Genomic DNA, 22553 nt, shown 5'->3' with positions numbered 1-22553 from the left:
ACAATTCTTTTTGTATTTTTTTTTTTAAGCTAAGATGAAGCAGTTTTCTGGTGATATATGAGCAAACAGAGAAATGGATGAAAATAACTAACTTCAAAGATTAGAATTTCTCTATCATTTCTGGGTTACCAAATGGCAAGAGCAATGAAATAATCAGGAGCTCAAACATGGCTTAGTAGGAACAGGACTGAAGGGCTTCTTTCTACCCAATCCAGCTCCTTAAGCCATACAGAAAGCAGCATGTCCTAACACCTGATTTTAGTTATTGGACTTCACCTATTAGATGGTTGGACATGGCCCTCAACCTAAGGACACACCGAATTTACTGATTCAATGAAAGGGCTGATTCTTAAGAGTCAAAAATACCAAAAGATACTCAGACATTAGTGGTTCAAGTTTTCCTAGCCAAACAAAGCATGTATGCCACAGTCAACCACCATGACGATAACAGTAAGTTCTACAGAATGCATAAGACAATGCTCCAAGCACTTTATATGCACTATTCATTGTTAACCTTCTATCATTCTGGAAGGTAAGTACTATTCTTCATGTTACAGATAAAGAAATTAAGCAAGGGTTAGGTAATTGCTCAAGGAAAACGCAAACAGTGTGCTTCAAATTTTGTACTCTTCTTAATCTTCAGCAGAAGAGGGCACCACAGATGTTGATGTAAAAAACAAAATCCAATAGAAGCTTCAACTACAACCCCCTAATAGTCTCTGATGTTACTCTTTGCCCATCAGAATAAAGCAATTGAGAAGTTTTGGAGATTAAGGGAAGTCTGTTTTTACAGTCCAGATAATATTATACAGGTTGCTGGAAGCATTCAAGTGCACACTAAGAAAATGCCATACAGGTACAGAGGTAATGTCGGTAATACCAGTGCCTGAGGCAGGAGGATCAAAAAGTTGAAAATCAGCCTGGGGTATATAATAGCCTTCCCCAAACCCCAGAAAAAAAGAGGAGGGGGGGGGAATACCATTTTCCACAGGAATAAAACAGCAGCAACAATGAAATGAATTTTAAAACTCAGCATTTTTCCTGAAAAAATCCACAAATCTGATTAATAAGGACAATGTTCTTCAAAAGTCAATTATACACAGGTTATCTTCAAGGAACTGTCAACAACTCAGATAAAACATCTGCAAACATAAGCTCTGCCCAATCCATCTACCAAAACAAAAGTAAACCCCTCAACCTCTCAGGAAAGGGACAAGAAAGCACCTAAGAGCCAAGGGAGAATGAAGCTCCAGGCTAGACAGATATGGTTACACAGATGATTTTATTAACTACTCTGCCGTGGGCACCAAAAAGCAAGTAACCAGTATGCAGGGAGCGCTGGCAACCGAATGTAAGCTTCAGATTTAAGCAAGGCACCAAATAAGGGAAGGATTCTGGCGCATCAACTCTAGGAAAAGTGTTTCAAGTTAAAAATGGCTATTCAGGTTTGGATGTGTACTTCTGTATCTGCTCTTTATCAACGGAGGCAACCCTACCTCATAGGCAGCTAAAAGCAAAAAGAAAGAACTTAGAATCAGAATGTATCACACAGGATAACCTTGGGGCCTGGTACAGCCTGTCATTTGCCTGCCATCAAAGCCAAGGCTACAAATATGCTAATGCAGAACTTAGACACCACATGACCTGAAGTCAACACATCTAGGAGCAGGAAGGCTACATCCTTACCCCCTGCTTCCACCCTCAGCCATAGTTCAGGAATAAGGTTCACAGCACTGTTGGTGTGAGACACAGTTTACACTGTAACTAGAAGCTAGGCCTGTTTTCAATAAGGGTTGTATAGTGGGTTGGTTTATGGGCTTGAGTTCTTATTTTTCTATGCTGTTTCCCAGACCAAAACCATCAATTCAAGAGAATACCTTTCAATCATTCTCTCTCTCTCTCTCTCCCTTCTCCTCTGTGTGTGTGTGTGTGTGTGTATGGTGTCTGTATCTGTGTTTGTCTGTGTGTGTGCACATACATATCTATCTGACTGCAATGGACACTGAAGCCAGGACCTTGTGCATACACTAGGTAAGCACTCTACTACCATACTACAACCTCAGTCCTGGTCTTATCTTTGGTTTAATTCTACCTCTTCTAAGTTTTCTATCATTTAGTCAGTGGGTTGGCTGGTTCTTGCTGTCCACTGACTGGAGCAGGATTTTGTTTCTGCAGCTATACTACTTACATCAGATGAGATGACCCTTAGGTGTCTAGACAATTCTCCTGTCTTCACCATCCATCTTGCTATAGCCGTGCTGAGATTATAGGTGAGTACCACTGCAGCCAATATTTCACATAGGTTCAAGGGGACTGAACTTTGGCTATTAAGCCCTTTTATCCACTGAACCATCTTTCTGTCTCCCTCTATCTCTCTTTTTATCTTTTCTTTTTTTTTTTAAGATTTATTTTGCCTCCATGCAGGTCTGTGTGATGATGCCAGAAGCCCTGGAACTGGAGTTAGAGACAGTGGTGAGTTGCCATGTGGTTGCTGGGAAATGAATCTAAGTCCTCTAGAAGAGCAATCAATGCTTTTAACCACTGAGCCATGTCTCCAGCCCCCCATTCTTCATATCTCTTAACAATCGGTCTTAAAACATTCTTATCAAAAAACATAGAAATTAGTTGTTTCTTGCTTTATTTGCAATGCCCACTCATTGTCATTATTAAAATTATATGAAATATTTAAATTCAAAGCTAAAAAGGAAGGAAAGAGTGAGAGTGATTAGTATAAAACCACCAGAACATATCATAACAACTTATCAACCTGTATAACACTCACAAAAGTAACACTTCTCTGGTATACACTACAACATTTTTTTTTTAATTTACAACCTTTTATTTACTGTTCAACCAAAAGCCTCTATTCTGGGGATTGGAGAGCTGGCTTCTTGGTTAACAGTGTGTGCTGTTCTTGCAAAGAACCTGGACTTGGATTCTAGCACCAACATCAGGCAGTTCACAACCACATGCAGTTCCAGTTCCAGGGTGTTCAACACCCCTCAGGCCTCAATGAGCACCTGCATGTAGGTGGTAATATACACATGCTCACACAGGTACCACATACACATAAATAATTTTTTTTTTAATTTAAAGTTTTAACTCTAATATTCCCATATGTCCTAACCAAGACTTCTAATTCTAAGGCAATAGAAAAGAAGGTGATTGTACTAAAAGTTTGGAGCTCCTTTTGAAGCAAAAAGATGCACTGGTAGGTCTGGATAGATGGCTCATCAGTTAAAAAAACTTGCTGTTCCTGCAGAAGACCTGGATTCAGTTCCCAGCACCCACTTGCAGCTCATAGTTGTCTGTAACTCCAGTTCCAAGAAGTCTGATGCCCTCTTCTGGCCTCCATAGGCTCCTGCACACATATGGTATACAAACATACATGCAGGTAAAAACACTCAAACCAAACTAAATACATCTTCTAAGAAAACAAAAAACTGCTCTAGTGTTAAATACCAAACAAACCTCTCCCTATTTCAGATACGAATGTTGTGGAAACAGAGGAAATTTAGAAAAGCATTGTAGAAAGCCTGACTCATTGTGCACACTGGCCTCTAGAACATCTTAGGGCACAAAGGGTATTTATCAGTATTTTAGCCAGTCTTCTGACATATGTCACTTATAAGGACCTTAAAAGTCATACATTTTACAGATCTGTCCAGAAGTCTAAAGGAAAACCTGCCAAAGAAATTCCACAGAGAGAATGTCAATGGCCTCAACATAGTTTGCTACACAAATTAGGACCTAGAATCTCAGAGATTTGTGGCACATTATCAACTAAGCCAGAAAGAAACATTCCAGAAAAATGCAAAACCAGAGAGTCTTATCCCAACTGTTTTTTCTCTTATGCTTTAGTAGATGCAGTCCTACTATGCATGTAAGCAAGAAGAGGTCTTACTGTCAATGGTTCCAACACAAAGTATAACTTATTCCTAAGCCAGCTGGGCTTGACTCAGAAAGCTTCCCAGAATGATGGAAGGCATGACTTCAGGGTGAGTCAACCTTAGCTAATGCACAAAATAAAGCACAGAACTACTTAAAGGATTCATTGCTAAGACTGGGCCAAATCAGTCTACTTTGTGATGAATCCTGAGCTCCAAGTGATTAGACTTCATCAATGTGGACATATGTGACCCAGATATTCCAATAACAGATTCTCAGCTAGAGATCCGAGGAACAACCATCTCTAACAGGTTTCCTTTCTTTTTCTTTATTTCTTTGACTTTATTATTTGTTTGTTTTTGTGGGGAGTGGGTATCCTGGAGCACAGGACCAGAGCCTCACCCACTCTAGGCAATTGCTAAACTTGGCTACATAGTCACTTTTTTGTTTGTTTTTGAGATACAGTTTCACTATGTACACCACATTAGCCTCATACAGAAATCTGTCTACCTCCATCTCCTAAAGTCTGACATTAACAGTATGTGCCCTCAACACCAACTGTGTCTGTTTTGTTTTATTTTTAAGATGGAGTCTTGGTATTTAATTGTCTGATAATGAAACTGTAACCCTCATGCCTCAGCTTCCTGAGGATCTAGTATTACACTCTTAAAACTATAATGACAGAATTCCACAAAGTTTTTAATTATACCATGTTTTTATCTACATTGTTCCTTGCTGTCCACATCTGCTTCTTAGAAGTGTGTATGTTTCTGTATGAATATGTGCACAGGCCATAGGTATCAGGTTCCTCTGGAGCTGGAGTTAGTGGTTATGAGCCACCATGTGTTCCCTGCAGTAGTACTAGCTCTCAACTGCTGATCCTATATCTCCAGCCCCCACATCTACCTAAAGAGCCTCTCATTCTCTTCAAAATTAAGGACGCAGACTATCATACTGCTATTTTTCTCTGATCAGCTGTAATCTCCTTCTCCTCTGACTATAATGTACCTCTGAGAAGAGGACCAACATCATTTACTACCCTACATGCAGTGACTAGAAAAAAGTACTAGTTTAATACCTGTAAAGATTACCTGAATGGGGGAAAAATTTAAATCTCTCAAAAAAAATTAATTAACCCTCAGATAGTTTTTATAACTATTTCATAAAGGAAAAAAGAAAAATGCCCATAAAAATTATAAAGAGGGTTATTTAAGGCAACATAGGAAGGTGTGCCAGAAGACAAGTTAGATTTAACGAAGAGAAGCTGGAGAAACTAGAGTGAGAGGATAAAGAGGTCATCAGTAGTAAGGGACAAACCCAAATACATTCCAGCAAGTTCTTTACAGTTATTTGAGGAAGTTACCACTTTAGTTGAGCCATAACCTCTCTACAATTAAAAAAATTACTCTAAATAACAAGTTCATAAATGCACTTAACAAGTTTTATTGCACTGAGAACATAACATTTCTACCATAATTTCCACAGGCAGCATCATGTAGCACTTTAATATAAGGTTAGTACACACCAAATACAATTGAGTAAGTAATACTACCAGTGACCAATATGTCAGTTCCACAGCTGTATCAGTTACATACAATATGGCAATTATAGGCATAAATGACAGACAGATGTCTAATGGTTCCTATTATTGGGTGCTCAATACATTTAGATCCACAGACTAAAAAAAAAAAAAAACAATTTAAAAATCATGGAGACACTTAAAAATAGAAGTGTTGTTAATATACTTTATAAATCATCAGATCTGGATCTTTTTAATTCCTTCTGATCTAGAGTCTATACACTAATTCTCAGGAGAATAAAACAGAGCAGTAACTTCTATACTAAATATTTATGAGTAAAATAAAAAGCTTCCAAGATGGGAAAAACCCAGAGTACCCCTCAGGAGCCAAAAACAGTCCACAGACTGGAGAAAGAATATGAGCCAAGAAAACAACTATTTCATATTCTTCATCTTAGCTGAAACATCATATCCAAAACGGTGAAAACAGAGTAGACAGATGAAGTTCTGGACCGTTTAAGAGAAGGGAAGGAATGCAGAACAAGAGAACTATAGGTATATATATCTCCCCAAGAGAAAGGGCAGAAACAAAACCAGTACAGAAAACCACAAGAAAGGGAAGCATAAGGGCTAGTGAAGTCTCTTACCCACACAACAGCAGTGTCCCTGTATAGTCCTTCCTACATCACAGCTGCAGACTCAACAGGGCCCAATGTACAGGACTAACTCTTATTGGAAGGCTCTTCAAAAACTAGATCCTAAGGGACAATTTATAGTACACCCTCACAAACATGCCAGCTGGCTGCAACTCAGCAGCTGATTGCTCCCTTGTCTAACTTGGTAAAGAGCCAGAGGAGGACTTTTCGTAGTCAATTCTCCCATGCTGGAAATTCTCTAATGCCAGAGTTCTGGCTTAAGTCAGAATATCAGGTTATTCATGAGATGCCAAAACTATATCTTTACATTGGCTTTGAACAGCTCTCTCAAGTATACCATACAGATTCCCACAATCTTCAACATCATCTGGACACTAAGGCCAAAGACAGCAACTTCTCACATAGAGAGGAACTTATAAGCTCACAAGCTTTTTATAGTATGAGTACCACCAAAACAAACTTTTCATAAAGTTATAGATCAATCTGACTCTAAAATAGGCAACTGGACAGTACACTCAATAAAGACTCCTGTAACACCTACTGTACTAGGCATGCTCCCTTTCCTACCAGATATTCAGATTCTCCCTACTGTTGACTACTTTATGAAGATCAAACTACAAATCAGTTTCTCTAAAAGGAAATGATAGAAGAAATCTAACAAGGTGAGTTTTGTTGTTTTTTTCTTTTTGTTTTGCTTTTTTATTTTTTTTTAATGTCATCAAACCCAAAAATTCATGGTTCTTAAATGGAATAGCACTCCTCCTCCCAGAGAGTGTTTGAAAATCTCTGGGGATCACTAATGGCATTTAGCTTTCAGTGCCAAGAATGCCAAGCACACACAATGAATTATGTGATCATGAAAATGCTAAAACCTTCACTAGCAGTGTCCTATAGGAAGGTCCTCAAACTTAACTGCCTTCTTCCCTCCCAGCTTCTAGGACAGTGAGGGAAAATTGAATTTTAAACAAATTTTAAATTTAAAAATTTAGTTTAAATTTAAAACTAGCCCGGAGGACATAAACAACTTCATCTGGAAAATCAACCAATGAGATAAGAGATGGCTCAGTGCGTTAAAGTGCTTCCTGTAAAGTCTAAGGACCAAAGTTCAGACTTCTGTACCCATGTAACACGCTGAGCATAAACCTACAAATGTCTGTAACCCAAGTGATACGAGGAAAGAAAATAGGAAGGTAACTGGGGCTTGCTGGCTAATAAGATATGAGCTTCATGTTCAAGGAGAAACCCTAAAAGAAAAGGAGGAAAATGACAGGACACATGATAACCTTCTTGGGCCTCAGAAAGAGCATGCAAAAACATGCAAATACAAACAAGCAAACAAACACACACACACACCCCTACACTACTCACACATTAAAAATTAATAATGAAGATGTGCTAGGCATGGTAGCAGATCTGAGTTCAAAACAATTGTTAAAACAATAAAGATATGAGTAAGATAAAGTATAGCATACTATGGTATAAACAACTTCAAATATATATATATATATATATATATATATATATATATATATATATATATATATATATATATATATATATATATATATATAGCAATGTGTGTTTCTTTGTTGAAACAGAATCTCATTATGTATCATTGGATGGCCTGGAACTTGATACATAGACCAGGCCTCTGCCTCTGGCTTGCCAGAATGAAAGGCATGCACAACCATGCTCTGCCAATAATATATATAATAACTAGTTCCACACTTAAGACTACTGGCTATTGACAACCTGGGTTTAGATCCTACCATCATATGTCTCACAACAGTGTATAATAAATATAACGCCCTATTCTGGCCATTCAAACAAAATGCCCATGCATATAAAAATCCATTTAAAATATATAATGGGACTAGAGAAACGGCTCATCTGTTAAGACCATGTACCCCTCTTGGAGAAGATCCAAGTTTAGTTGCCAGCACCCATATTTGGCAGCTAATAACTTCCTACAGCTCCAGCTCCAGGATCATTGACACCTCTAGCCTCCACCAGCATCTGGACTCACATGTACATATCCATACCCATATACATACAACTACAAATTTTTTTAAAAATCTCTCTAAAAAGAACAAAAGTTTAAATACCTAAGAATTGAGGCTGGTAAGATAGTTTAGTAAGCAAAGGAGGTTGCCCCTAAGCCTGACAACCTAAGTTCAATCCCTGGGACTCACATGACAAAAAGATAGAACCAACACCCAAAAGAAGTTATTGGACCTTCATAGCCACACACACACACACACAAATGGAAAGGAAAAAAAAAAAGAATTTAAATTAAGACTCAAGAACTGGAAAATGTGTTTGATTTGTAACCTAATTATTCTCTGATCACTTTCTCTTCCTCTGGACATTTTAGCTGCTTCATATTTTCTTCTGAATATTTACTTTCAAGCACATTACTGGAAAAGCACACAACCCCTCTCCTTCCTCCTTCAGGATGTATGTATTACTCCATATTTGTTGTGTGCTACTCAAAAGACTTCTCTTTACAATATTACCATTAGTATTTCTAAAATGTCTAAATTAAACCAAAGCTTGGAAATTCTGACTGGTATCTGGGTCCGACTTTCCGGATGGTAACTGAAGGTCATGTGGGGTGGAAAGTGGCCTGTGGGTAACAGAACACACACATGCACGCGAACAGGATATGTTGGTAATCTGGCTTCCTGAGACCTACTAAGTTGTGAGAGTTCTCACCATTACCCTTGGAGAAGATGAAAAACCTAAAGTTGGAAAATGCTGGATTTTTTTAAAATGTCCTTTTAATATTCAATCTGGTTGAGTCTGGGAAAGAGCACCTTTGCCTCCTACACCATTTTACTTATCCAGAAACACAAAGCAAGCAGAATAAACTGAAGCTTCTTCATAGCGTGGAAGCTGGTGTTTGCAGCACAGCTTATGTCACGTCTCAAGCCCAGAAACACGAAGAGTGTGGTTTTGGTGTTTAACCAGCCTCTACTGCACCCTGGCACTATTTCTTCCCCCCAGAGAACTTTAGAGAAAAGAAACCAACCTCCTATCTTAAAACGAACAGCCAGGATAAAAATAAAGCCCTGAAGTGGTTTGGTGACCGAGGTCATACAGACTGCCACAGGTCTGAAGGTAGGGCCAGTGTGCTCTGAGAAACTTCACTGCAGTCAACCGCAGAAACAAAGACCTCAACCCCACAGTCCAACACAGTCTAGGAAGCTGCCTTAGGCCTGATTTGTTAGGAGCTGCTCCTCACGAAGTATTTTATAGTCTCTGAAAACCTCCAGCCCTGGTTATGAATTTAACAGCAGTCTAGCTGAACTGTTCCTATAGCCTCTGAAAAAAAGCAGAGCCAACCTGGCATCTTATCCTATAGGAGGCTGCCATGAACTCTTGCATGCTTCTGCCTAATCTCCATTCATAGAAGCATACTTTAAAACTTGCTTCCAAGGTAAAGGAGTAGAACATGAGGTTCACACTACAAACTAGAAAAGTGAAATGGGAACTGACTGACATGAAATCAGCTCACTCAGGCACCCAGATGAAAACGAAACAAAACAAACAAAGAAACCAAAGCCAAACAAACATGCAATCCTTACACCCAGGTAACCAACAATTCATCTTTCTCTGCCAGGATCACATATTACAGGGCAACAAAGAAACTGGGTTATCAGACATGAAACATCTGCCTACTACCAAACCTAGAAATGCATTTTTTCTCTAACATTCTACACTGTCCAGAGGAAATGAGGGCAAACACTGTTTCTGCTCCTTCATCCTGACAGGAGTCCTGAAACTGCAAGCTTGATATATCATGATGAATGCCCAACAACTAAAATGCACTCCAAAATGTGCCACATGATCTGAGGAACAGGTTTCGAAAACAAGGCTCTGACCTGGTGGCCGGGTGACCACACAGCAGCTTTCTTTAGTGTTATGGCAGTGGCAGCAGTGGTACAAGGGACACTGAAAAGTGAGAGAAATGATGAGTCTAAAGAAAAAATGTCATCTGTATAATTTTCAAAAAAATTTAAAACAAGAAAATTCAGAACTCTGTACTATGGCTGGCTCTTTATTAAAGACACAAAAAGAAAAAAAAAGCAAGAAAAACAAAAACAAAACATAAAACAACCAGGCCAGATCCACATGCAAATTTTCAGGCAAGAACTATGATTTTCAAATCTTGGGAAATAACATTATCTTTACTACAATCTTGCAGATGAGGAGGCTGAAGTTCAGCCAGTTATGGACTGAGTCTCATAATTTTTGAGATAACAGCTAAAAATTAGGACTTAAAATCAGAGATTTTCCAAGCCCAAACTCTTAAGTAAGCTCTATATTATCCTGAGTCTTACATGTAAGATACTAAACAAAATTAGTCAAAGTTACTAAAGAATCCATGCTCTTGAGAGATATATTAGACTTGAAAGAAATTATTTACAGAAAGCTCTCCCAAGTTTAGGGGTAATAAGAGGAAGAGAAAGGAAAGTGACTAAAAAGTGTATATGTATGTATAATATATTACCTACTCATTTATTTTAATAAATATGAAACTGTGGCTACTGGGAGAGTTCTTTGGGACTGTGGCTGGTGGTCTATTCACCAGTGGATGGCTCATAGCTATGCACCTATGGGTAGTACTAATTAGACTCAATAAAATTAAAAAGAGAAGAAGATGTGAAATTGGGAGGTAGATGTAGAGGGAGAACCCTGAGACTTGGAGGAAGTGAATAGAGGAAGAATATCATCAAAATACGTTGTACACATGCATGAAATTCTGAAAGACTTAAAAGCCACTATATTAAAATTATACCATGAAATTGGTATATTGAACAGGAGTCATACTAATCTCTGCATCACTCCAATTATATATTACATATACTTCAGAAGCCATACATTTTGATTAAGATATTTTAAGAGGTTGAAGTAGCTAGGTCAGCTCAGTAATAAGGCACATGATTAGGGGACATAGGGCCTCTGACTTTAAACTGGCTTGGACTAAGAGGTGCCAAGCATCAAAACCAAACAAATGCAGGTCAGAGCTCTTGTAGGAGTCTAAAGAGGTCTACTCTCTACTTAAAACCCAGCTTCCCACAGAGTCTATGTAGAATGGGCCTCAAATTAACCCATGTTATACTAATTATATCTAGCTCAAGATGCTTCCTCATGAGATAAATAAAACTCAACTATTATCTATCAATATGAAAGGCAAGCATTTAATTTTACTTTGAGTGAGGTTTCACATTATGTATGTACTCGTTTACCTCACATGAAGAATCCTCCTAAACTAAGGTGGATTACAGCTGTGCAATTTTGAAGCCAGCCTGGTTTACATAGGAGGTTCTAAGTCTGTCAGAGCTATAGAGACCCTGCCTCAAACTAAACCAGACCAGAACAGACCAGACCAGACCAGACCAGAAGAAGCCTTAAGAGCGGCCCTTAAACTGTCATCAACCATTAAACTGTGATAAAGAAAAGACTCAGACAGCATCCAACCCATGAAATTTAATGGATGACATGCAAAAGTCATGGGATCAACAATGCAGGCATGACAAGTAAACAAGAAATTTAAGAAACATCTCCAGAATCTAGAAATATTAGGGGAGACCAGCTATGATGGTTGATCCTGTCAATTGGACTAGCAATGCCAAGACGTTTAGATCACTAATGAACATTTCTGTGTGGCACATGGGCATGCAAGCACATGGATAAGTATTTCCACAGAAGATGGGCTAAGGAGAGAAAATTGTCCTGAGAGTGGACAGCGCCATTAGATAGACAAATCAGAGAGGAAGAGGAAGCCAGCTAACATAGGCATCTTTCCCTCTGAACCCCGGCCACCGTGAGGTACGGGCAGCCTCTATTTCGTGCTCTGGCCATGATATGCTGCTGCCTTGCCTCACTTGGCCCAAAGCAATGATTCCAGCCAACTAGAAGCAGAAACCTCAAAAACCATGACGAAAAAAATCTTCCCTCCTTTAGTTCTCTCAGGTATTTTTCACAGTGACAAAAAGTAACACATCAGCCCATTGACTTCCTCCCACAACACCACAGCACCAACTGAGAATGGGGCTCTAGAAGGCTCAGCTTCAACCCCACCATTCCCATATTTCACACTACCCTCAACTGAACAGAGGCAGGTAAATCTTCGGATCCCTCTATGCCACACCTTCTTTGGTTTTTTGTTCCTGGAATATTCTTTTTGACTCTGCCTGGCTAGATTTTCCAAGAAGCCTTCTGATTGCACTTTCCTTTATATACCCACATTCATATGTGCCAGGTCTGGACCAAGGTCCACCTCTCTTGCAGTACAGATAAACTGACTTAATCACCAAAATGTATTTGTAACACCACCAGCAAGATTTAGGTGTCCTTGCAGTCATCCCCAGTCATGTAGAGAACAGAGCAAATGTAATTAACTCCATACATTTTCTCAGCCAGGGCAAACAAAACAATTCTTTGACTTCAGGTTTCAGGCTTTAGTGTAAATATGTGCCCTTTGTTTCTAATTAGCCCATGTTTTTTTTTTCTTTCTTTCTGTTATTTTACTGTTTTAAATGACCATAGGCATAATGGTATCTAGTGTTCCTAAGTACAAGAAAGTTGTGATTCATCTATAGAGAAAATACAGACCATATTTATCCAAATAACAAGAATCACCAGCAAACCAGGAGTGGTGGCACACACCTTTAATCTCAGGATTCAGGAGGTGGAAGCAGGAAAATCAGGAAGTGTACACAGCAAGTTTGAGACCAGTCCAGATGACTTTCTACTGTCTCAGAAACAAAACATCTGCACTCTGAAACCTGGAGGTTGGTCTATCAGAGCAGAAGATGGCAAACTAGGCCTAAAGCCAAATCAACCTGGCCCATCATCAACTGTCTTAGCTAATAAGGTTTTGATGTCCCACACCCATGTTCATTTAACACCACAAAGACATAGAGACATGAGATCTACAAAGCCTACAACATTTATCTAACCTTTCATGGGAGAAGTTTCCTGATTCACACACTAGACACAAAGCAGTCTGAAAAATAACAGCATTGAGCTTGGCTTAAGAGCACACAACTTTGATTCTAACATTTGGGAGGCAGGGACAAGAGGATCTCCCATGAATTCCAAACCAACCTGGTCTACTTAGTGAAACACTGTCTCAAAACAAACAAAACATAACAAAACACCAAAACTGGGGCTGGCCAGATAACTCAGCCAGTAAGGACAACCCTGGTACCCACATAGAGGTGAAAAAACAGAACAAACTCCACCAAGCCATCCTCTGACCTCCACCCTTGAGTATGGGGAAAGCTAGGAGAGCACACAGGACAGATGGTTGTGGAGCACAGGATACTAAAATTTCAGGGACAAACTGTTATCAGCACTTCGTCCTTCCCTGGCACATCACAGGCATTATGGTCTATACAAAATGCTAAAAACAGAGGAATCAGATGCTTCAAAAAAAACAGGACTGAAGAGGAGGGGAATAGGATGAAGAGTTTGTGGAGGGGGAGACCAGGAAGTGGGACAGCATTTGAAATGTAAATAAATAAAGTACCAATAAAAAATATTGTATCACACTATCCAATAATAAGAAAAGGCAGGGGGGGAGAGATTGCTCAGTGGTTAAGAGCACTGACTGCTCTTCCAGAGGACCTGAGTTCAAATCCCAGCAACCACATGGTGGTTCACAACCATCTGTAATGGGATCTGATGCCCTCTTCTGGTGTGTCTGCAACAGTGTATTAACATACATAAAATAAATAAATAAATCTTTAAAAAATGAAAATTATTTCTGTTGCTGTAAAATAACTTTCTTGATTAATTCATTGTTAGCAACATCCCATGGTTCAGATAATAAGTACTCCTATAGTCTGAAGCATAGCACAGGAAGAGCTGCCACAAATGCCCAGAACTCTCTCAACACCACCTGAACAGTTTATTTGGCAGGGGTTTTTTAATGGGAATCTTAATAGGATACCACTTGCATTTGGCTGTCCTATCAAGCCAGATGTTCAACCTACACCACATCTCAAGATTTAAAACCAACAACCCACAATCTAACCCTCCCACAATCATTCAGAGAGGAGAGAACTAAAACCCATACCTGACAGATTCAGAACAAACTGATTGGGACATCATTATCATTATTAATAATCACAGTAAGTCAAACTTTCTGCCTATTCATAGAATTCTAATCATTTATGCTGGAAATTCTAGAAATAGTCAAAGGAGACAATCTTATTAGGGCTGCTAATACTCAAAACTGAACAGCTAATATGAAAGATAATGCACAAAAATAAACTGAAATGATATAAGTAATAAATGACATATGGCAGGGCACAGTGAGGCAATCATTTAATCCCAACACTGGGGAGGCAAGGAAGGCAGATCACTGTGAGTTCAGGTCAGCCAGATACAAAGCAAGTTTCAGGGCACCCAAGGGCTACAAAGACATCTTGTCTCAAAAAACAAGCAAAATACATAATATGTTTGTTTGTAATAAAATATATAGCCAAATTAAGAACTTACGATAGAAAAAGAACACACTAAGAAGACACCAAGTGAAGCATCTCTGTACAGTATTCATATCAAAATTGGAGCAAGAGACACATACAGCTCAGCAGGAGAGCTAGCATAACACATGAGACTCTAGGTTAGAGTCAATACAACAAACAATACAACCAGAACAAAAATGAGAACAGGTATTTGTTTTATCATAATCAAGTGCATTAAGGAACATTTTTACCCTAATGTAAATTTCGTGCTAGATATATGTGATTCTGCTCACAAGAAGCCATGACACATTCCCAGCACTCTGGAGAATGGGAAAGTCAAAAGTTCAAGGTCATGCCAGGCAGCAGTGGAGGTGGTAGTGTATGCCTTTAATTCCAGCATTTAGGGGGCAGAGGCAGGTATGGATCTCTGAGAATTCAAAGCCAGGCTGGTCTTACAGAACCAGGTTCCAAGACAGTCAAGGCTACATAGAGAAACCTTATCTCAAAAAACAAATAAAAACAAATGAAAAGCATTCAAGGCCATCTTAGACTACAGACTGAGTTGCTGGAAAATTGTCCAGCTAAACAAAGCTGCACACTAGCACATAAAACACACACAGAGATTATAAACATGCCACCACCCTCATCCATACTTGACCATCCGGCAGTGAGCCACACCAGTGCACTTGCCAGTGCGATACTTGCCCTTCTGACTTCCTAAGAGCTGCCTTTCCCAGGAACTCACAACTGAAACCCTACAGCAGCTAACTCCACAGAAAACTTTCTTTTTACATTATTTAATAAGCATAGTAATAGTATTAACATATTTAGTAAACATTTAACACATATAAAATTAAAAGGCTGCTCTTAATTAGGCTTCTATCTCCTTTTTTCTTCAATATGTCACTGAGTAAATTTCTTGTGTGTCAGGCTACAACTCCATTTCCCCATAAACCTTGTAAAACACAATATTGTACAACTTAGTGACTTTCAGGAACATGTGTGTTACATTACAATACAACTGACTGTATATTCAACTGATAATTTTAAAAAGCAAACTACAGATTACTATACATAGATGAATTTTGTTAAATAATGTATTTTAGGACTGGGAGGATAGCTCAGTGGTAGAACAATGCTTATCATATATGATACATGTCAGATTTCAACTGACAGTAACACACACACACACACGGTTGGGGAGTTATTTCATATTTGAAAGTATGCACTTACATGCACAACTTATAAACTATTAAAATAAAAGATCTAAAGTTTTATCTACCAAATACCGAGTCACAATGTTGTCTAAGGAGGTAGGAATGTAAGTGACTTTCACAACAAACTATGTATGTATTTTTGATTTGAAAGAGGTGATAGATTAATATTACTTCTATTATACAAATACTGTAAGGCTGAAGAGATGGCTCTGTTTAAGAGTGCTTGCTATTCTTCTAGAGTTCTGATGCTGTCACATATTTCAGGTGACTTCAGGTGACTCACAACTGCCTTAAACACCAGTTCCAGAGCAATCGGGTAGCTTCTTCCAGCCTCCATATGCACCTGCACATGTACACTCAAGCACACAGACACATACTTGTACATAAACCTCACACAAATATACACACAAAAAAACTAATAAAGTAATAGAGTTAATGACAGCTTACTTGCTGAAAATTTATTCTGAGACATGCATTATAAAACCAGAGTTGCATAACTACTACTCCTCTTTTTCATTGGTGGAACTGAGCTTCAAGTAGGTGACTATATATGAAAGTAACCGTCCTACCACTAAGTTCTATGCCCAGCCACTACAACTACTGAAAAGATATTTCTATAAAAGATTAGTTATATCTGCATAAGATATGTTCCCCAATTGTGAGGCCAACATCAAAGAAAGCCACAAAATCTTTTCTCAAACTGTCTTCTTTCATTTAAGATGACTTGAGGGTGGCTCAGTAGTAAAGGCCCTTGCTGTGCGAGCCTGCCCAGCTGGTTTCAATCCCTGGAGCCCACCTAAGGGTGGGGGAGAGAACTGAGGCCACAACTTTGCCCCGACTGCCATTTGAGGGCCATGGTACATAAGCCACAGATATCATGTATGTATACATATAGACACAATAATAAATAAAGTAAAAAATTAAACAGCATAGTCCTACCCAAAAAGACAACATATCTGTTAGTTAAATGGGCTTTCAGTTTGGGCTGTAATATCCAAAGCAGCCAAAGCAGCAGTGAGTGATTCAAACTCAGGAACCAAAACAAATCCTAGAAAACACGCTAGCAGGGAGCCTCCATGTACACCAGTACACCAAGACACACAATAAGTGAATGAGTTTCATTATCAATTGATACTTTCCAAATCATCCACAAAACAGCTAAAGAATAAGAAGGAAACAGGAAGACAAATAAAAACTTTAAATCAAACCCAAAAGAGTGAAACACAGTAACTCATACCTGTAATTTGGTACCCAGAAGTCAGAGGCAGAAGGATTGTCATGAGTTAGAGGCCAGGGGGCTACAGTATGAGATGCTGTCTCAAAAACAATAAAAAAAGAATGAATAAATGTACATCATGGCACACACAGAAGAATGAATAAATGTACATCACAGCACATATGCAGCAGTCAGAAGACAACTAATGAGAGTCCATTCTCTCCTACTGTGGGTCCCAGGAATGGGACTCAGATGATAGGATTTGGCTCCAGGCACCCTTACCACCATGCCAACCACCTATTCTTAAAACAAATGATTCGACTCTCATGGTGTCATTATCATCTAGCAAGATGCCTTCAGAATTAGTCCTTTTCAGGACTAGGAATACAGTTTAATAATAGAAAGTATTTGCCTAGTAATCACACAATCTTGGGTTCCATCTCTAGCCCCAAAACAAGAAATATTCTTTGATCCAAACCACTCTCCTCAGTTTCATTCACCTATTATCAATCATATGAGTACCTTTACTTCAATGTCCCACACAATGACAAATGCAGCAGCTCTAAAATTAAACCCATAATCATTGTCCTAAAACCTGGTCTACTATTATAGTCCACCTTAAGAAACTGACCACCATCTACTTGGTTTTATTTTGTTTACGGGAATGGTTCTGTAGAGTTTTGTTGTTAATGTTTTTTGAGAGGATCTCATACCATAGCTCAGTTTAGCCTAGAAAGTACTAGGTAAGCCACCAAAGTACTACTCTTGATTCTTCTCTCTGAGCTCCCCTCATCTAACCAAGCTCTTTGACACATATCTTTCCATCTCTGAAACCATTTATTGGTTCAAAACTTTCTGTAACTAAATGAATTCCGCTCACTGAACAATTTTCTCCATATTCTTTTTCCCTAAGCTCAGGAATCTGTGGCTAGTCTATTGCCTGGGATGTACTTTACCATCCTACTTCCCTCCTCTCTTGCTAACGTCTATTCATTCTTCACACTTCAACCGACGAATGACTACTGTTCTCACAGGTACATACCCCTAAACAAAGTCCATTACACTTCAGACTAACTACCTGCTCTCTCTATTAGAATGCTACCTTGAAAACAAGGGAAGATACTATTTTCTGAATCATTAGCCTGGCACACTCTAAGCCAGAAGAGGTTATCTCATAAAAGGCTTGGGGATGGCTCAGTGGTTAAGAGCAGTGACTATTCTTGCAGTTCCCAGCACCCACACAATGGCTCATAAGCCTCTTTAACTCCAGATACAGGGGGTCTGACCCCATCTGACTGCCTCTGGCACCAGACTTTCATTATAGTGCATATATGTAATACAAGTAAAACATTCACACATAAAAATAAACAAATCTAAATAAATAAACAAAAATAAATAAATAAATAATGGCTGATCACAAAACAGACTAACCAACCTACCCATGATGCTTTAGTTCATATTCCAAATAGAAAGCCAACCAAGATCAAGTACATTATCTCAGCAAAGTACCAAATCTCAGCAAATTCTCATACAAACTTGTGATGCCCAACTCATAGCACAAAAACAATTTCTAATTCTACATTTACTAAATTCTACAGTGCCACATTGTGGTGAGTATGAGAAGCACATGTTAAAGATAAATGGATCTGTAAGAACCAAGGAGGCATTAAGGGAACCTAGAGTTAGTAGGTAGTATTCTCCAGAATAAGTGGGGGTTGCTAAGCATTGTGGCTCACCGCTATATGAGCAAGTCAGATAGGAGGACTGTCATAGTTAAGAGACCAGTCTGGGCTACACAGGCCAGCCTGGTATACAAAAGACAATCCTTTTTCTTTAAATAAATAGATAACTGTCTTAAAGCTGGGACTGTCTATGCCTCAGCCCCAGCTTGCACAGAATTGCATGACCTGAGACAGACTTGCTGACCTAGTCTGGCTTACTGCATCATTCTCAGGAACTTACATCACTGGGACTCAGGCTGCCAAGACCATTCTCCTGCTCAGAATCCTTCCCAGACTCAGTGCCCTGGGAGGACCGTGAATGTGATGGATGAATCCAGATCTCCAGGCGAGTGGTGTCATCCCCAACATGCCGGAAAGTAGACTTCTTTCCTTTACGCCACTGATCAGGGCTCAGATCAAATTCCTCATGCTGCTTCTTTTCCATTTGTTCGGCCTATACAACAGACATACAAGCTCAGACTCTCCTAGTCAGCTAATGGAAGACCCCTCTATCACCTGTGTCTGCAGTCTAAAGACTGTACAAATCTAAGGATTCTGCTACAGTGCCAAAGTGGCAGAAACTATCTCTGCTGCCATATAGATTTCATTAATGCTGTAAACTAAATGCTTTGGAACAGGTACACTCTAAAGGCCCTGAAAACCCTCCTGAAGATTGAATTTAATATCCGTTCTTTGCAGGAACCAACTGATAATTCGTCAGTGAAGCCCAGAGGGTCTATGTGAGGATGTGTTTTGTCATCTCACACACTCAGCTCAGAGGACATGCATTTTCCTAGGAAGGGGAGGTCCACATGCACTCTTACTTACCTTTCGTTTAGTCTCCTCAAATAAACTCATGAGACTCTCCTTGGCAGTCAGGATAGGGTTGCTGGCTGCTAAACTGCGCATATAGTAATATACGGCATCAAGCTTCCTCCTCTAGAAAGAAGTCAGAGATACCTGGTCAACTGACAGTTTTGTTTGTTTGTTTGTTTTGTTTTTTCCCTTTTATAAAAAAGTACTGGTGATTGAATTTGGGGACTTATACAGAAGAGGCTACGAGGTATACACCCTAACACTGAACTATGGCCCCAGTTTTTTTTTTTTAAAGTTTACTTTGAGGTAGAGTCTCACTAATCTACCCAATCTGGTACCCACTTGAACTTCTGTAATCCAAGCAAGCCTTGAACTTGTGACCTTCCTGTCTAAGCTTCCCCTCCCCAGTAGCTGGATATTCATTTGTACCACCTGGCCAAGCTCAGCTTTCTTTCTGACACCAGAACACCCAGCTGACACAAGAAACACTGTTATCTCTCCTGCCCTGTCCCTCCAACTGTAAGGAATTCCAGCAAGAACCAGAATGCAAGCCACTTGAAAAGCCAAGGTAATTTTTCTTGACCAATATGGTTCTTTATCTTATATGCAGAGGTACTCTGAGAACCAGATCTTCATATGGAAGAAAAATAAGCAGAGAAAATCTCTTAAGATATAAATAGCAATATGTTTTGTTTTTAGAGAATGTCCAATAGCCCTCATACTAATCATGTTCTTCCCCACCCAGGAATTCCTGCTTACATTGTGGTGCCCCGAACAGCTCCCAACTGCAAGAAACTGGCAATCCAAGCCTACGGAGCATCTGTAGTGTACAGCGACACTTCAGAGAGAAGGCAGTGGAAATACTCAAAGTATAGCTTATGAAAAAGAGTTTCTGGATTCAGTTTCACATGGAAAGAAGGGAGGAAGAGAGGGAGAAGACAGACAGACAGATGGAAGGAAGAAAGATGTGCAGACTGGCAAGCAGGCTGACAATAACGAATGCACAAAGGAGAATATCAGACCATTGTAGTGACTCTCCAACATCATATACATTTTCACCAGTAATGTCTCAAACAGTAAAAAAAAAAAAAAAAAAAAAAAAAAAATCTTATCTCTCAGCATTTCACTCTTCAAAGTTTTTGATCTAATATTTATCTAGCATGGCTATTGGCCCAGGTTTTAAAGTCAAGTGCCTAAGTTTGAATTTGGTTCCATACTTATTAAACATGGTTTACCAAGAGAGGTCTTCTTATTTGCAAAAACTGTTAATGTTTGCACATACGTAGTTATATGAATATGAAATTCCATAATTCATAAGACAGCCAGCACAACATCTGAAACACAAGTATATTCAGATATTTCATAATCGTCCCAGTTCAAACTAATCTCTGCTTACACCAACTCACTTCTCTTCAAACTATTCTATCAACTCCACTTTTTACATTTAAGAATTTCTAAAACTTGAAATCATTATCTACAACTGTGACTGTAAATAGGACCCAGATGCCAAGAATTTGAGAAGAACAGAATTGTTCAGGATCATTCATACTTGTTCAAGACTAGTTTGGGCTACACAGATCATCGCCTCACTGGGATATGGTGGCACACACCTTTAATCCCAGCACTAGAGAGGCAGACATATTTGGATCTTTGAGTCAAAGCCAACCTGTTCTAGAGAGCCTAGTTCCAAGACAGCCAAGGCTACACAGAGAAACCCTACCTCGAAAACAAACAAACAAAATCTTATCTCAAAAAAAACCAAAAACCAAAAAACTATCATTGTGCCATATTTACTTTCTTTTTAATTTTGTATATACATGTGTGTTGGAGAAGGATAATGTACATGAACACAGTAACACCAAAGAGTAGAAGAGGGTATCAGAACCTCTGGAACTTGAGTAACAGCAGGTTATAAACCACCAGATGTTGATTGGTGCTGAGAACCAATCCTGATCTACAAAGAGCAGCAAAATTCCTAACTTCTAGGCCAGCAGTTCTCAACCTTTGGGGATTGAAGGACCCTTTCACAGGGGTTGCATATCAGATGTCCTGCCTACCACATATTTACATTGTGATTCACAACAGTAGCAAAATTAGTTATGAAGTAACAATGAAAATAATTTTATGATTGAGGGTGGGAGATCACCACAACGACATGGGAAACTGTATTGAGTCAAAGCACTAGGAAGGTTGAGAGCTACTGCTGAAGACCATTTCTCCTGTCACTTGCCAAATGTTATCTTAATTTTTTAAGTTTAACTCACTCACAGCACCCTAAAAAGGATTACACACACGCATGTTCTCAACACATGAAGTTCACTAAATGACTGATTGGAGGAGACAGAAAAGTTGAAAAATGTTAAGAGACAACAAAAATGTGAGCCATGTTCAGCTGAGGTAAGAACCAGCCTGTATGTAGGTGGCGACGTCCCGTGGAAGGGGGTAAAAGTGTCCCCAAACTGAATGTAAAAAGGAGCAAGCCAGCAAAATAACAGCATTTATCCCCATGTGTCCCCTGACAATGTAAGCAGCTCTTGCTATATCTTCTCTGGGCTATAAGCTCAAACTATGCATCAAGATAAACCCTTCCTCCCTTTGGTTGCTTCTCATTATGTCTAGTACCTAGAATATCTGAAGAAACTCAATTCTTACTGTTTTATTTTGTTTGGGTGTTTTGCCTGTGTATATATATACCTGTGTACCACATGTGTGCCTGGTACCCACGAATGACATAAGAGGGCTTCAGATTCTCTAGAACTGTAATTCCAGACGGCTCTGAACTGCTATGTGGGTCTGGGAATTGAACCTGAGTCTTGTAGAAAAACAGACAATGTGCTCTTAACCACTGAGCCATCTCTCCAGCCTGAGAACTCAATTTTCAGATGACAAATTACTTCAATAGACATTTCTCTAATGTAAATGGCCAATGAGCGCACAAAAAAAGGATTTTACATGCTAATGCATTTAAAGGATTAGGTATACAGTTCAATGGAAGAATGCTGTTCTACCATTTACAAGGCCTTCCCCAAGGATTTACATG

General features: G+C 39.1%; 1 protein-coding gene across 1 annotated transcript in view; it reads right to left on the bottom strand.

The window, feature by feature from the left end:
* Positions 1-22553, bottom strand: part of SMG6 (SMG6 nonsense mediated mRNA decay factor) — a 204626-nt gene that overhangs the window by 169925 nt on the left and 12148 nt on the right. The window contains exons 7-8 of the mRNA XM_080924041.1: positions 19526-19636; positions 18939-19151 (exon numbers count right to left, since the gene is read on the bottom strand). Of these exons, the coding sequence (XP_080780167.1) occupies positions 18939-19151; positions 19526-19636 (324 nt within the window). The remainder of the gene's footprint in view (positions 1-18938; positions 19152-19525; positions 19637-22553) is intronic.

Source organism: Micromys minutus (assembly GCF_963924665.1).
Source record: "Micromys minutus genome assembly, chromosome: 10".
NCBI lineage: Eukaryota > Metazoa > Chordata > Mammalia > Rodentia > Muridae > Micromys > Micromys minutus.
The sequence above is the reverse complement of the archived record's forward strand: the minus strand, read 5'-3'. Positions and strand labels throughout refer to the sequence as shown.